This window comes from Phasianus colchicus, chromosome 12, assembly GCF_987193195.1.
Source record: "Phasianus colchicus chromosome 12, bPhaCol1.hap1.1, whole genome shotgun sequence".
NCBI lineage: Eukaryota > Metazoa > Chordata > Aves > Galliformes > Phasianidae > Phasianus > Phasianus colchicus.
The window spans coordinates 18,634,742-18,648,916 of NC_143447.1; the positions used below are offsets into that span (position 1 = coordinate 18,634,742).

The window sequence follows — 14,175 nt, forward strand, 5'->3', positions numbered from 1 at the left end:
ACCTATCAACTGTTTTTCTGATGGTTATAAATAAAGCACAGTACAGTTTTAAAGCCTGACAGATGGATGTGATGGCAAAGAGGCTCAAAGAATGATGAATGCAGTCCATGAGTGAAGAACACAAGCTGGGGTGGGCTGTAGTGAGCTTACAGAACGGATTTTCTAGTGGGCAGAAAGCCCTTTCCAGGGATGCATGCTCATCATCTTTGAAAAGTAACTCTGTTGTAAAACAAATTCACATTTTTGCATTTTATTTAATTCTAAAAGGATGTTTTTCATTGTAAAGTAAAAGCTTAATTTTATTCCTTTTGCCTCATGCTTCTAAGAGCTGGGCTGTACAGTGAGTGATGCTCTGTTCATCAGAAATGGAGGACATGAATTAGTCTAAGGCATAACTGAAGGTGTGAAGTAACAGCATCCCTGCTGCTGGCTGCCTGAGCCTGCCTTGCTCCATACATTCTTCCAACTTGCTTTTGTTTGAAAAACAATTAAATTTTCCAAATGAATGCTGTTAATACCAATGCATTTTTGACTAGCAGTGCTGCTGGTGGCTCTGCAGATATAGGCAATATAAGCTTATTTCCCTCTAGGGACTCTCCAGAGAGCTAGGGGGAGATTAACTCGTATTTTAGGCAGCTAAGTGTGAAATATTGGTTGGATCAATAACTTGTCCCCCACTGCTGTTTATGTCAGCTGTCAAAAGCTAGCAAAGAGACATCAGGATGGAGTCAAGTGCAGGGCTGTTTGTACTGAGCTCTCCAACCTGGACTTTCAGACTTCACTCAAGATTTCTCTCTGCCTCTGTGTAATCAAGAGAATTCTTTATCAAACCAGCATTAATCTGCTCTCCATCGCTACCATTCTGTGCTACAGGAAGCATGGGAAAAGGGCACAAAGACAACAGTTTGTGACAAAAGTGGTTTGTATGATGGAGCAGCTGCACTGATTCTCAGCATCCAGACGGCACCTATCTGCATCTCGGGTACAACGGCCACAGGATTCATTATGGCATCAAAACCCCTGTGGAAAAGGTCATTCAAGGAGAAAAACACTGCAGGATTTCCATACAATCTGCATCCCTCCCGAGCATTCTCGTTACAGAAGGCTAACATCTGGCTCCAGGTTTGGAGCCATCTTCAACTAATTTGAATACAAATTTAATAAATGCCAATTTTTGTCACCATCACGAGTGATTTAAATGTGGGTAAATTCAGCTGAGCTTGTCTCAGTCTATTACCTAAGAGTTTGCAGTCAGAAATTCAGCGCTATGACTGATGCATTAGCAATAAACAAAGAAACAAACAGAAATAATCCCAAGTTTTATAGAGTTGCTCGTTTTACCTGTCCAGCCAGCAAGGCAGCAGCAGTAACCGGTGACGGGATCGCACCCATCTGCGTGGTTGCAGTCACAACGTTCACTGCAATTAAGACCATATGTTCCATCCTTCCAAAAATATAAATAAAAAAAAGTCTCTCAGTAATCAGTTTTTTTTGCTGTAAAATGTGCAAAATCATCTATCATGTCCCTCTTAATGCTGAGTCGCATTTTTTAAATTAACATACAGAGAAAATAGAAACAACTCAGTGCCTAAAATTTCTATATAGAACCAAATGAGGAATCACTTTAAAAAATGATGTTCCAGAAAATGCAGATAACGCTGCAATAGCTCTGATAAAATATAGTGCAAAAGGTAATACATCGACTCGATTGCTCAAACCACAATCTGTCATTTATACATGATTTCCTACAGATATCCACAGACAAAATGAGATGCTCAGTCTGTGTGATTAGATGAGCTATGTGGACTATGGTTTAAAAGGGGATGGGAGACCACCCTGGTTACACTTACAGGGCACGGCTGGTCACAGTAGTCCCCCTGCCAGCCAGGGGAGCACAGACAGAAGCCATCAGCTGGCCTGCAGGCTGCTCCATTTGTGCAGTAACACGTCTGGTTACAGTTAAAACCCCAACTTCCACTTGAACATGGAATAGAGCAATCCACTCCTTGCCATCCTACAGAAAGTTCGGAGAGAGAAAGATTTCGGCATGTTTGCACAGAAAAAGTAATATTTCTTTACATAACAAGATTTAAAACTGCCTGCAAAGGTGTGTCATGCATGTTTTCCAGGCAGATCTAGTGCCTTTTTCCTGCACAGCACAGAAAAAAGAGACAAGAAAGGCACCTTGTGAACTGCAGCTCTTTGATTCTAGGGCTGGTTTCCTCCTGATCTTAGTGTAAATTAAGACACCAACCATGGGGTCAAAGATTGGTCCTTTGATTATGACCTCCCATCTTCCTCTGCCAACATCCATAGGTGGAGAAGGGCAGTGCAGATATCTCTGTGTGGCTGTTTGTCAGGTTGTTGTGTCTGATATCTCTTCAGGAACTGCTCAGGCAGCAAGAGAACACAGCAACGTCTGCTGGAGACTTGCTGAATGCAAGACACTTGCCATTCAATGCTGTTTGTTTCTTACCTCATATTTTTTTGAGAAGGCTCTTTAATATAAAGAGGCTATTACACTCACTCACACACACACACACACACACACACACAAAAAGACAAGACCATCATTTCTAACCATTAAGGCTCAAGTCTTAACGACCAACCCCACAATGGCTTTCATTACACTGCAGCTGCATGTAATGGACTTGAGCAGTAACTCATGGTTTATACACCCTCATTAAATGGGGTTCTACAGTGATTCATTAATTCATGGTTGAAATGCCAGATTTTACTGCTGTTTGCCTCACTTCTGTTTTAGGGCTTATGTGTGCTATACAGGATAGTTCATGTTGGTGTGCTGGGGGAAGGCACCACTGCACATGGAACATCAGAGATACCACGTTCTGGAGTGTGCAAGATCTCCTAAGTGGAAACATGGGTCACTACCAAGCACGTATAGGAATTATGGACATATATGTGTTACAAAAATTGGTGATTCTTGCCATCCCCAAAACAGATAAGACTTCTTGTTTCTCCAGACAAAGGTCAGCCATATCCTCAGCCCCTCTGGGCAGAGGTCACTTGCACATGGGTGAGCCGTCACCATGATCAGAGGATGGCAACCAGCCAGGTGCACCCCACTGATAGTTCACTGGGCTGAAGGAAGGACAGGCAGGAAGCTGTTCCTTTGCAAAAAAATCACACTGCAAAACCCCTGTTTGGTGTTTGCTTCACATTTCCTTTAGAAAGGAGCTGTGTCCTTGCAGGCACACTTCATTCTGGGGCCTGCTCCTGCAGCACTGTGGTTAAGTCTGGCCCTCATTCAGGGCAGAGACAAAACATACAGTCAGGCCCTTGTTGAGTTTTGTTCCTGGGGCAGGGCTCTGAATTACCAACAGGCACAAATAAATAGTGGAGTCACTGACTGCACAGCTGTGCCACGTTAGAAGGGGAGAAGCACTGATGCCAAATTGTAGGCGACTGTTAAATGTGAATTTTGTTTACCTTCTTTGCAAATGCACAGACCATCGACGGGGGAACACGCACCATCATTTCTGCAATTACAAACTGATGAGCAATTGGTACCATAGGTTCCTGCCATGCAGGTAATGGTGCAGTCATCTCCCTGCAAACCAGAAAAAAACAGAGTCAGCTAAAGAAATCTGAATTCAGGAAATTCCCATCTCTGCACAGGGAGGCTTTCTCTTTCGAAACAGTGAGCAGAGTGTTATGAGTTGATTGCTGAATCTTCAGCACTTTCTGCAGTCACTGCTGCTTCCCGTGATTATGATGCAATTAGTGCTTTGATTGACTTGGAGGAAAGGGACAAGTTTCTGGCGTTCATTCAGCAGGAGGTGTGTAAGTTACAAAAACAAACCTCCTAGAACAGATGTTGGATCATTAGGCAAAACATCACTTATGAAACACTAATCACAAAATATACAGTCTGAAACCGTGCAAAGATTGTTCTGCATTTCCTGGAAAATATATTCTAAGAACATGGTTGTTTAAAAGCTAAAGGATCTCCTGCGTGCTCATCTTCCACAGCCTGGCAGAGAGGAAAACTTACACGGCACGTGGATGAGACCTTTGTGGTGCATAGCTGGTACCTACATCTGTTTTCAGCTAATTTGCATGAGATGGTGACACTGGGAAGAATGCTGAACAAGGTGTGATGCACATGTCAGAGAGAGGAAGCACGCAGAGCAGAACATAAAATCAGTCTCTGTCCCATTTCCGCTTTACGTGTGAGGCAAGTGAGGAAAAGGAGGATAAAAACTTACGTGTTACAGAAATACCGAAAATGTCAACAGTAAATTATGGCACGCTGTATGTACTGATTACCTCCTGTGGCTGAAAGCAGAGGTACATTTCTTTACCAATGTCATTCATTGATGGAACAAGGGAGTTAAAATGTGATAGGACCCTTTCAGCCCTATATACTGAGTCCCATCGTCTGGACAACAAATGTTAGCATATGTAAGGTATTTTTACTCCACTTTCTTCAGTTTGTAGTCTCGGCTTCCACAGCACAAATGAGCTCCTATATTTATTTCTCCAGTGAGTTAAACTGTAATAATTTAGTCCTATGTCAGAGAGAGCTACCCTGCTCCGAAGTTAAATAGTAACTACATTGCAGAGTGTGACCTATATCATAGCTCAAGGGAAAAAATATTGGTCAAAATGTATTTTTGCAGGTGAGAGGCTTCACTGTGTGATAGGAACATTCATTTATCAGGAGATAAATGCACAAAATGTCAGCTTCCCTATGCCATGGCAAGTACCTCCAGGAGCCCGTACATCACAGCATCAGACACTGAGATGTTAACAGGAAATAGCAGCAGATTTCTGAGCACCACAAATCCATGTGCTTGCTACAGCAGCTCTGTGTGGCACCAGTAGGACTCTTCCTATTTTATACTAAAAACTTCGGTTTAGGGAGAAGAAAATGAAATGGTTAAAATATGGACTTCTCAGAAGTAAATCCTACCAGCCCCTGATTTTTGAGTGAAAGCAATGTTTGCAAAAGACGCTCTCTGTGACCTTGGTGGAGTAGAACAAGTTCCCCTGGAAAGGACTGGCTGTAAAAGGTGCCGTCTTGACAGCCAGAAAATCTGAAGCACGCTGCCCCTCATTACCCTGCCAGCATGCCTACAGAATGAGCTACAGGAACCCAGCGCGAGCGGGATGGCAGAGGGGCATTCAGCCTCCACGCCTAATCAATCCTAAGCCTTTCTCCTATGTGTGACAATTAGACAGCCAATTAGTGCCACTTAGAAAGCTGTATCTTGTGCGAATGGAACTCCCAACTCATTTCATGTACAGCACAGGACTGCTGGCACTGCTGTAATTTCTATGACAACTGACCTTACCTGGATTTGAACTAGTGATCTAGGAGTAAAAGAAAATGTCTTTGAAAAGGAAAGCAGCTCAGAGTGATGCGGAATGAACACATTCCCTTGGGAGCCAAACTGACTGCGACTGCAGATCTGGGCCATGGGAGGCACAGAACCAGGGCTTCCAGCTGGCCAGTGGGTTCAGTGGGTGTCCTAGCATGGTGCAGGCAGGTACACCCTAGCCATGGGCACAGCAGATTCCCCTGTTTCTGTGTGCTTACTCTGCACAGAGGACACTCAGACAGGTGAGATAATTCATCCATGCAGAACGAACGGTTCCGTATACAAGATAAGCATCGGGATGTTTCTTCCCAACTCAAAACACATCTGAGTTTTGGCACCTACTTTAATGTACTGTACTTTATGGACTACCTGAGGCTGGTCATTCTGGCTGTCCACCTTATATGCCCTCAGCTTGCAAACAAACCTTAACGGACAACATAACTGGCTTAATGAGATTGCTGTCTCTGGGCTCGACAAGTGAGACCTTCAGAACTGTCTGAGTGACAACTGCCAAACATACTTAACTTCTTAATTACATGAGAGGAAAATGCACTTGAACTATAGCACTAGCTCTAAGATTTTATTAATTATAAATGCACACCCTGTTATTAACATTTTGAACTTGATTTGGGAGAATGACCTATGAAATTAAATGCATTCAGGTACCGTTAAAGATATGTAAATTCCACCTCCCTCTCACCACCTGCCCAAGTGAATAATGCTGCAGTATCTGTCTATCCAGCTGTTAATGAGTTATATATTCCATTAAAGTGATTTTAAATGTTGTGCACTGAATCTTCAATCTTGCAATATGGTACTTTATATTTCTATCCTATTTAGTAAAATTAATCAACAGCTGTGCTTCTTAAGTTGATTATTCTTTTTTTTCTACTAAGATTGGGAGGTTAATGAGAGCAGTGAAATGTCTGGATGTGGTATACATGATAGCAAGGAGAAGCTAATTCAACCAAACATATACCCCTGAAAATGTTAAAGCTATATTAAGAAATCCAGCTATAAATAACTTGATATTTCACATCTCTATTTTCCAAGTCAGAATGATCCATATGGACATCACAGACTTTCAACAGTACTTCATTTCTTTCAGCATTTTTCCTTATCACGTCCAGTTTATCAAAATATATCCCTGATATGTAAATATATATATGTATGTATGTATGTATATGTATATATATCTCCAATATATATACAATATATTACCTCCTGATTTCACTGGCCAAATAAGACTCAATTTGAGGAAAAATTTCCCTTTACTGGGTGCTGCATCAGGGCCATTTCTAGGAAATGCCCCCCTCTTTGTGTAAAGCAGCATACTTCTGCCCTCTTCTTTGCATCCAAACCCACTGGATGGCATCTCAGCTCAACCAAAGACAGAGTATCCCTTACCTCCACACAATTGCTCAGAAGTTAACAGGAGTGAGCCATTCCTGTTGGAAATCCATATCTGATGGGGGTACCCTAACCTGGCAAAGATACAAGTGGGGATCTGTGGTCCCAGGGACCCTAAAAAGACAGCTTTAAATCAAAAAGAATGGCACCAATAATGTAACTAATGCCACCTCTGTGACCTTCCATAGCTTTAAGTACTTCAGAAATATTAACAAATTGATGCTGAAACTAAATGACAGACTTTTCTGGTATCAGGAGAGGTTTGGGCATACAATTCTTGTTATTGTTAATTCTCCCCTATGCATTGAGGGTTAGGTCCAAGGAACCAAACTCCATTAATAACACAAGCTGCCAGCTCACATCCATCAGCATCAAATATTAATAGACTCACGAGGGCCAGAGCATACATCTTTCCAGATGGCAGTCAATAATATGTCTTGTTTCTGTTCAGGTAGAGGTGAAGATTTTCTTCCTCAGAAATTATTATTGTACAATATTAGTGGAGCTTAAAGACACACTGCTGCCTTAGGTGTTGGCTGTGTTAACAAGCCCTGGCCACTTCAGAAAGTGTTTCCACTGGATTAATGTTGCCCTAACAACATTACCAGTAAGGATCAGATTGCTTCTTTCTATTAGACATACACTCCTGTTGCAAACAATGGCCAATTATCTTTAAAATTCTTTTCTGTTCCTCAATAACAAGGCTTGTATGTACTCCTGTATATTTTGGATTGGGCCTTTAAAGCCTTGAAATGCTTTATAAAAGGAAAAGGATGGAATTTCAGACTGTAAGAAGAGTTAATAATCCAGCAGTGGTCAACAGCACTCAGCAAAGCCCGCGGCCATGCCTGGCCCCTCTGAAAGTTTGACTCTTTAAGGACATTAAATTAAGAATTTCAGAAGTAGCTGCAATCTACAGGAATACATTTGCCTTGGAGGGCTAAAAGCTGGTTCCACTGAAGTCAGAGGCAAAACAGAAAATCAATTTTTCAAGGCCTCTGCAATGCAGAAGGCTAACAGGACTGCTATTGAACTTGGCGTCAAGTTTGCATGATAAAGACCTCTGCGACAGGTTGGGCTGAGTGTTCTTAAAGTTTAATCTGCAGAGATGCTGCAAACTCTCGGCATCTGCGCAGATTATTAAAGGGGGCTGGCAACAGCAAAAGGCAACACTGCAACTTCTGGTAAACTGGAAAGGTCTGAGGTGTTTAATGTGGTATCTGACCTGCTCTTCCCCTTGCCTTGCTCTGTGCCAGGTGAATTAGCACTGCCACCTGCAGCAGGGCGAGCTCAGCGCTCGCAGCTCACAGTGATAGAATGGAAAGGGCACGGGGCACAGCTGTATGTATGGACCTGTAAACAGATCAGAGAGAAAAACGATGCAGGTGCTGTTTGTACCCGACGTCTGTGTGTCCTGATAAGCTGATCTGTATGGACTTAGTACATGAAAGCACATATTTATATGTACACATGGAACGTGGCACACCGGTGTGCCGGTACAGTGTCTGTGCACCAGTGCAGGTCACAGATACACTTCTGTATATTTACTTATTTAATTGTGACATTTACCATTAACCCAACATAACTCCACAAACATTCCCTCAAGGTAAACATATGGTATCCAGCAGCACAAACTGGCAGAACAAACTAATTTCCCTAATGGTGTTCCAGTGCAAATCAACGTGCTCCTCATAAGTATACCAGCAGCAGTAGGAAACTTTGTACTTTTACTGGTCTTCTCCTCTACCCTCAGCTCAAGCAATTTATTCATGACCTTACTACAGAGCATCTTTGGTTTTCAGACATAATGATGTCCTCTGGCAGAATTCCTTTCCCCTCTGGGTGTTACTAATTACTCCCTGCAGATGCTATTATTGGTGCTAACGATATAAGGCAGCAAAAAGTTTGGGGAGGGATCTTGTGCCCAGAACAAGTCAGGCTTTCAGCTTGCAGGTAATCAGTGTTACTAAGAACTGACAAATGTTCCTTTGCCCATTTCATAACGTTTTGTGATGTAGCAGCACTAGAATCTGATACACATCTAAAATGGCACAATGAAACCACTGATGACCTTATTCAGTCTGCTTTTCCATTCTCCCCTTTCATGGAAGAAGACAGAGTAAAGTAGAAAGGGAAGGAGCTTTTCTTGTGTTTAAAAATGACATTTTAAGTCACAAGCTCATGACTCATCCAAAGACCCTCTGCAGTCCTGAATGCTGGAGTCCTAAATTAAGTCATTAAATATTTCCAATAGTCAACAGCAACACTCTTCCCAATCTGCACTTTGGTGGCATCCCAACCCTCTGTGGATACCACAGGACTTGGAACACGTCAGGAGGGTGAAGCAAAGCTGCCTTTGGCTGTGGGAAGAACTTCTGGCTTCTCTTCCCAAAATCTTTCAGTGATTTACAAACATTTCTACAAATGGATGTCAGCATTTTATTTCACCTCGGAATTTGTGCTAATATGGTAATGAACACAGTAAATTTCACAGTAAATGCCAAGTTCAAAATTAGTCATGCTGATAATAATTCTTAAATTTGGTGTTTGATCAGAAGTATCCAGCAAAACATGCACACGAGAAATGCTGGTCATATAGATTAGTACCTAAGAGTATTGTAAATGTTTTATTTGATGGTATTAAAAAGATAAATAAAATAAAATGCATTTTCAATCTTGCTAAAAAATACACAGAGAGCTGACATGCACATGTGCACAAATCCAGCAGATCTGAATCCAAGGTGCCAACTTCATTTCACTGCTTGTGGCCAAAGCCTTTGTTATGCAGCAGGGGCTGTGAGGGGAGCACAGATTACCTCAAAGCAGTTGTGATTTGTTACTTTCCAATTTTTTTGTATAAAACTCGGCTGAATTTGGTAGATTCCTATTTTGCAAACCCAAGAGTGTGTGCCATGGGTTCAATTCTACTGCTACTGGCATAATAGATATTACTGCCTCAGTAAAAAAAACTTGAGCCAGATTCTCTTTCCTGGGCTCCTAAGCCTGGTGTTTCTCTGTTGTGGTTCATATGTTGTTCATTGCACAGCCCCAAAATTGAGCCAAGGTACAATAGCAGTATACTTGGGTTATTTCTGCTTCAAAAATAAAGATCACTCAACCTAGTCTTCCCAGCTCTGTGGGTTTCTGTGCAACAGCTGCTATCTCGCTGCCCAGAAGGCACCTCCCACCACACAGAGCAGGTACCTGGGAAGCCTTAGGAAAGGCTTTGATTGGGATTTGGCCACCTGGGGAATAATTTGTACCTATCGAGACTGGAGAACTTGTGCAGCCTTTCAGCACGGGAACCACATCTGCATGTGCAGAACTGGAATGCATCATGGAGTCACAGAATCACTAAGGTTGGAAAAGACCACTAAGGTCACCAAGTCCAACCACTGACCCATCCCCATTGCACCCTTTCAGGCATAAGAGGGCTTTTCCCTGCATGATCCACGTGCAGTAAACCCACATAGAAAAACCATCAGGCTGTGTGTGGGCTGGGTCTCATCTTTTGAGGTGGAGGGGATACAGAACCTTACTGCCCATCTGCTCCAGCATCTCAGCTCCCCAGGCTTGTATATCCAAAAGGAAACATGCCCTGCACAGCAAAACTGCTGTAACACAGCAGTACTCTGTAAGAACAAAGGCAGCAAATCCCACTTTCATGAGAGTTTGGGGCTTTTTTTTTTTTTTTTTTTTTGGTTCCATGAAATGAAGTAAAAACAAATAGAAATAGAACTTTCATTAAAAAAATGGATTTTTTCATACTAAACAGCAAGCCTGAGCTGGATTTCTGTCAGTGAGCACTGTAATCCCCCTCAGCACAAGGGAACAGTTTTCTAGTTTGCACTAAAAATATGCCCAATATCAGCCAGTTATCTGCAATTAAAATAATACATTCCTGCTGCTCAAGCCACCTAAATATGGGCATTAAAATAAGAAAGAGATTTCAATAAAGAGAGCAGGAAGACCCCCACTCTGTAAATCAGTGTAACACTTGCTGGCAAAAAGAAATGGAGACTAACTTTACAGCACTTGAGTATCTGCCTGGCTCAGTGCTTAGACCTTAACTGCAGAGCACTTCAGTGGCAGGGAGGCAATGAATGCAGCCTCATATAATTAAATGTATTCACAAGGAAAGTAGTGTGGAGAGTAAAAAAGATGATCATCAACCTCTGAACAAGATTTTTTAATACAGTCAGCACTTTTCACCTAATAAAATATCACAAAACACATTTATCCATGAGGGACCTCTCCAAAAATAGAAGATTGGATTTAGACTGGGTGAAACAACTCCTACATCATTTCCTTGGGACATTTCGCCTGGTGAGACGGTGATATACCTGAGAGGACAGCCTCCCCCGGGCAGTCTGTAATGGAGTACAAGCAATAGAGCCACGCAGAGGACAAAAAACACTGTAGAGGCTAAATCAGATGGGTTCACATGATGGGATCACAGAGCTCGGGCAGCCCCAGCAGCTGGCTGCGCAAGGGCAAGGTGCTAAAACAACTCCTAATTCTGTTCACAGAAGAGCTGTGGAGATTGTTTATGGAATAGATATTTCAGGGAGAAATGAAAACATCTATAATACATGGGTTTAGATTGAGTTAATGGGAAGATATATTATCAAGGCAGGTCAATCATGTCTGTATCGGGAGGATTACTACTATACATTATGGGGCCAGCTGGATAACCAGGTCCTGTGATAGTTAAAGCAATTTAAATCTGGAATAGGTCCATTTTAGATTTATTCAGGTGAGGCAGGATATTTTAAACTTAGCTCTGGGGAAGTTATATGAAATCAAACATCTGCAGGGCTCATTGCTGCTACCATAATCAACTTTAATCAGCTGCCATTCTAAAATGCTCCAAAAAACATGGGCATATCATTAAATGTCCCAAAAGGTAAAATGACCCAGGCAGAATGTGGATTATTTCAAGTTGGTGGAAAATATTTAAATGCCTGAGAAACATATCCTAGATGTGCTCTTTAAGCAGTACTCCACAAACTACTGGTGTCCAAGCTGTGGGACAGAACCAGACCTTCAATACTAAAGACAGAAAAAAGCTCAGCTTTCTTCTGCTTTTTCAGATGGAGAAACTTGGAGTGACCACTACGGTAAAGGAAAAGGGACAGCCCTGACCAGATGCTGCCCCTGCCTGTGCCAGAGCCACTCTGGGGGGCACAGAGACCTTTGAGCTATGACCAGCCTTCACCAGATGTGGCTGCATAGTTACAAATTATGTGGGAGTACGAAAAAGGAAACTGCTCTGGCTGTTCCATTTTCTGCCTCTCTACCTGCTTAGGACAGACCCTGCTAGAAGGACAACAGCTCATTTGGCCCCGTTCAGCAAAGGAGCCACAACGAGGCAGCTCAGATCCCCTCATATCACCAGTTAAGGCCAACCATCCGACAAGATTCTGACACACTCCATCATTTTCTTTCCCACATGTGGTCAGAATAGATCAGTTTGGAGGCTGATCTGACTGTACAGTGGGCAACTAAGCCATTTCAAAATACGGCGAAGCACTTCAGTGCAGTTCAGAGCTGGCTAATTCTGCACCAGTTGTTTTATGGGAGTACCCTTGCCTGGAAATCGGAGATGGTTCCTGATCTGTCTGAGTGACATTGTCCAAGATCTGCCCTGTAGAATGATTGTGGCCCCCTGGCATTTTTGCAATAGTCAGTTTGGCTCTGGCTGACAAGTCTGAACAACTCTGCAGAAAGGACATTAGCAAAAACAGGGAATAAAAGGTATCATTTATACTTTCAGCTTATATGACATCCTCTGGAAAGAAGATCCACAGTTTAATTATAAATACAAAGGAGAAAAATTATGTTTATTTGTTTGCTTCAAACCACTGCCTGGTTTTAATTGGGAAGATTCTTAGACGTTATAAATGGCAAACAGGCATTCCTTCTTCCTCCTCCCTGTGATGTAAGGGACCTCTCACATAGCTACCCTTGGTGACCCCTTTTCTAAGCAAAATCATCCCACTCTCTTATTCTCATTTTATGGGAGCCATTTCACAATTTAATTACACATTCTGTGAAAAGCACTATCTTTGTCTTTAAACCTGCTGTGCAATCATTTAATTGGTTGCCCCTTGTTCCCGTGTTATTAGAAATAGTAAATAATCATTCCTTGTTCATGTTCTGTGCACCATCCACAGTTCCATAGATCTCTATCACATCCCTCCTCAGCCATCTGTTTTCTGAGCCCAGTTCTAGTTTATCGAGTCACTCTTTGTATGGAAGCTATTCCATATAAAAGATGATCTTTTTCACCAATTGCTACTTCCATTATATCCACCATAAGTAGCAATCAGACAGGCTGTATGCAGTAATTTGAGATTTAGATATATTACGGATTCATACAATAGCACAAAAAATGTCTTTTCTCCCATTTTGTTCTCTTCCTGGTCATTCTAACTATTCTGTCTGGTGCTCTGGGTTGGTTGGTTTGTTGACTGGTGACGAGCACTCATTTGAGTTTTTCAGCAAACTATCCGCTGTGGTTACCTGATCTTTTTCCCTGTGTGGTAGTAATTAAATTAGATTTTCACTTTTTGTGTATTTACTTAAAATTATTTCCCCCTAGTCTATTACTTTGTCTTTTTGAACACCAACTTTCACCTTACCCAGTCATTCAATAGCATGAATCTATTCTGCAAATCTGCCATTAGTGTTTGGCTATCCCAACAATTCAGCACTACACGCAAACTTTCTTTTAGCATTCTTCTGCAGCTGTACTATCACAATGCCCAGGCACAGTCTTACATCTAAACTCCCCTCCCACGTGCTGCCTGCACCGATCAGTGTGGTCTCTAGCTGAGACCTGCATCTTTCTGCAGCAGAAGCTGCCAAAGTTCAGCACATCAGTGCATGCCCGAGCTCCTGTCCATGCAGACTGGATGGACCGAATCCAGGAGGAGTTAACTGTGCTGTATGCAGCAGCTATCCTCAGCTGCTCTCTTGCTAAGGGCACTGAAGTGACAGAAGCAGTCCTGTGGATGGTGAACATGGGCTGATGATGCTGACACCCGCAGCTGACATGGGCTCTAAGCTGCATCATCCACACGTGGAAGGATCAAAGCAAAAAAAGGAAACCATCTACATAGGTGGAAAAGATGTTATGTGGCATGAAATGAATGACGCTTCATGTCAACTTTAAGCTAATTAGGTTTGTGATACAGCTTTTGAAAAGCTGGTAAATAACCTGGCAATCACAGACAAGCAGATGAACAGATGTCCTCTTCACATTTTCACACATTTCCTAAAACCAAAAACCAAAAGCAAGAGGCCAGTATCTGTTAGAAGTTCAGTTGCTCTTTGGCATAAAAAGCACACCCGGATTTTCCACTTATACATGTCTGATCTTAAAGGATAAAACTTCACTCATTCTTTTGCAGTGTAG

At 42.2% G+C, this 14,175-nt stretch overlaps 1 protein-coding gene across 6 annotated transcripts in view; it reads right to left on the reverse strand.

Moving 5' to 3' along the window:
* MEGF11 (multiple EGF like domains 11) overlaps nucleotides 1–14,175 on the reverse strand; it is a 273,539-nt gene that overhangs the window by 48,845 nt on the left and 210,519 nt on the right. For all 6 annotated transcript variants that reach the window (XR_016470490.1, XM_090149151.1, XM_090149152.1 and 3 more), the window contains 3 exons: nucleotides 3,451–3,571; nucleotides 1,851–2,014; nucleotides 1,342–1,444 (listed from right to left, as the gene is read on the reverse strand). Coding sequence is in view for 5 of the 6 variants with exons in the window: in XM_090149151.1 (XP_090005277.1) it covers nucleotides 1,342–1,444; nucleotides 1,851–2,014; nucleotides 3,451–3,571 (388 nt within the window). In the remaining variant the exon portion in view is untranslated. The remainder of the gene's footprint in view (nucleotides 1–1,341; nucleotides 1,445–1,850; nucleotides 2,015–3,450; nucleotides 3,572–14,175) is intronic.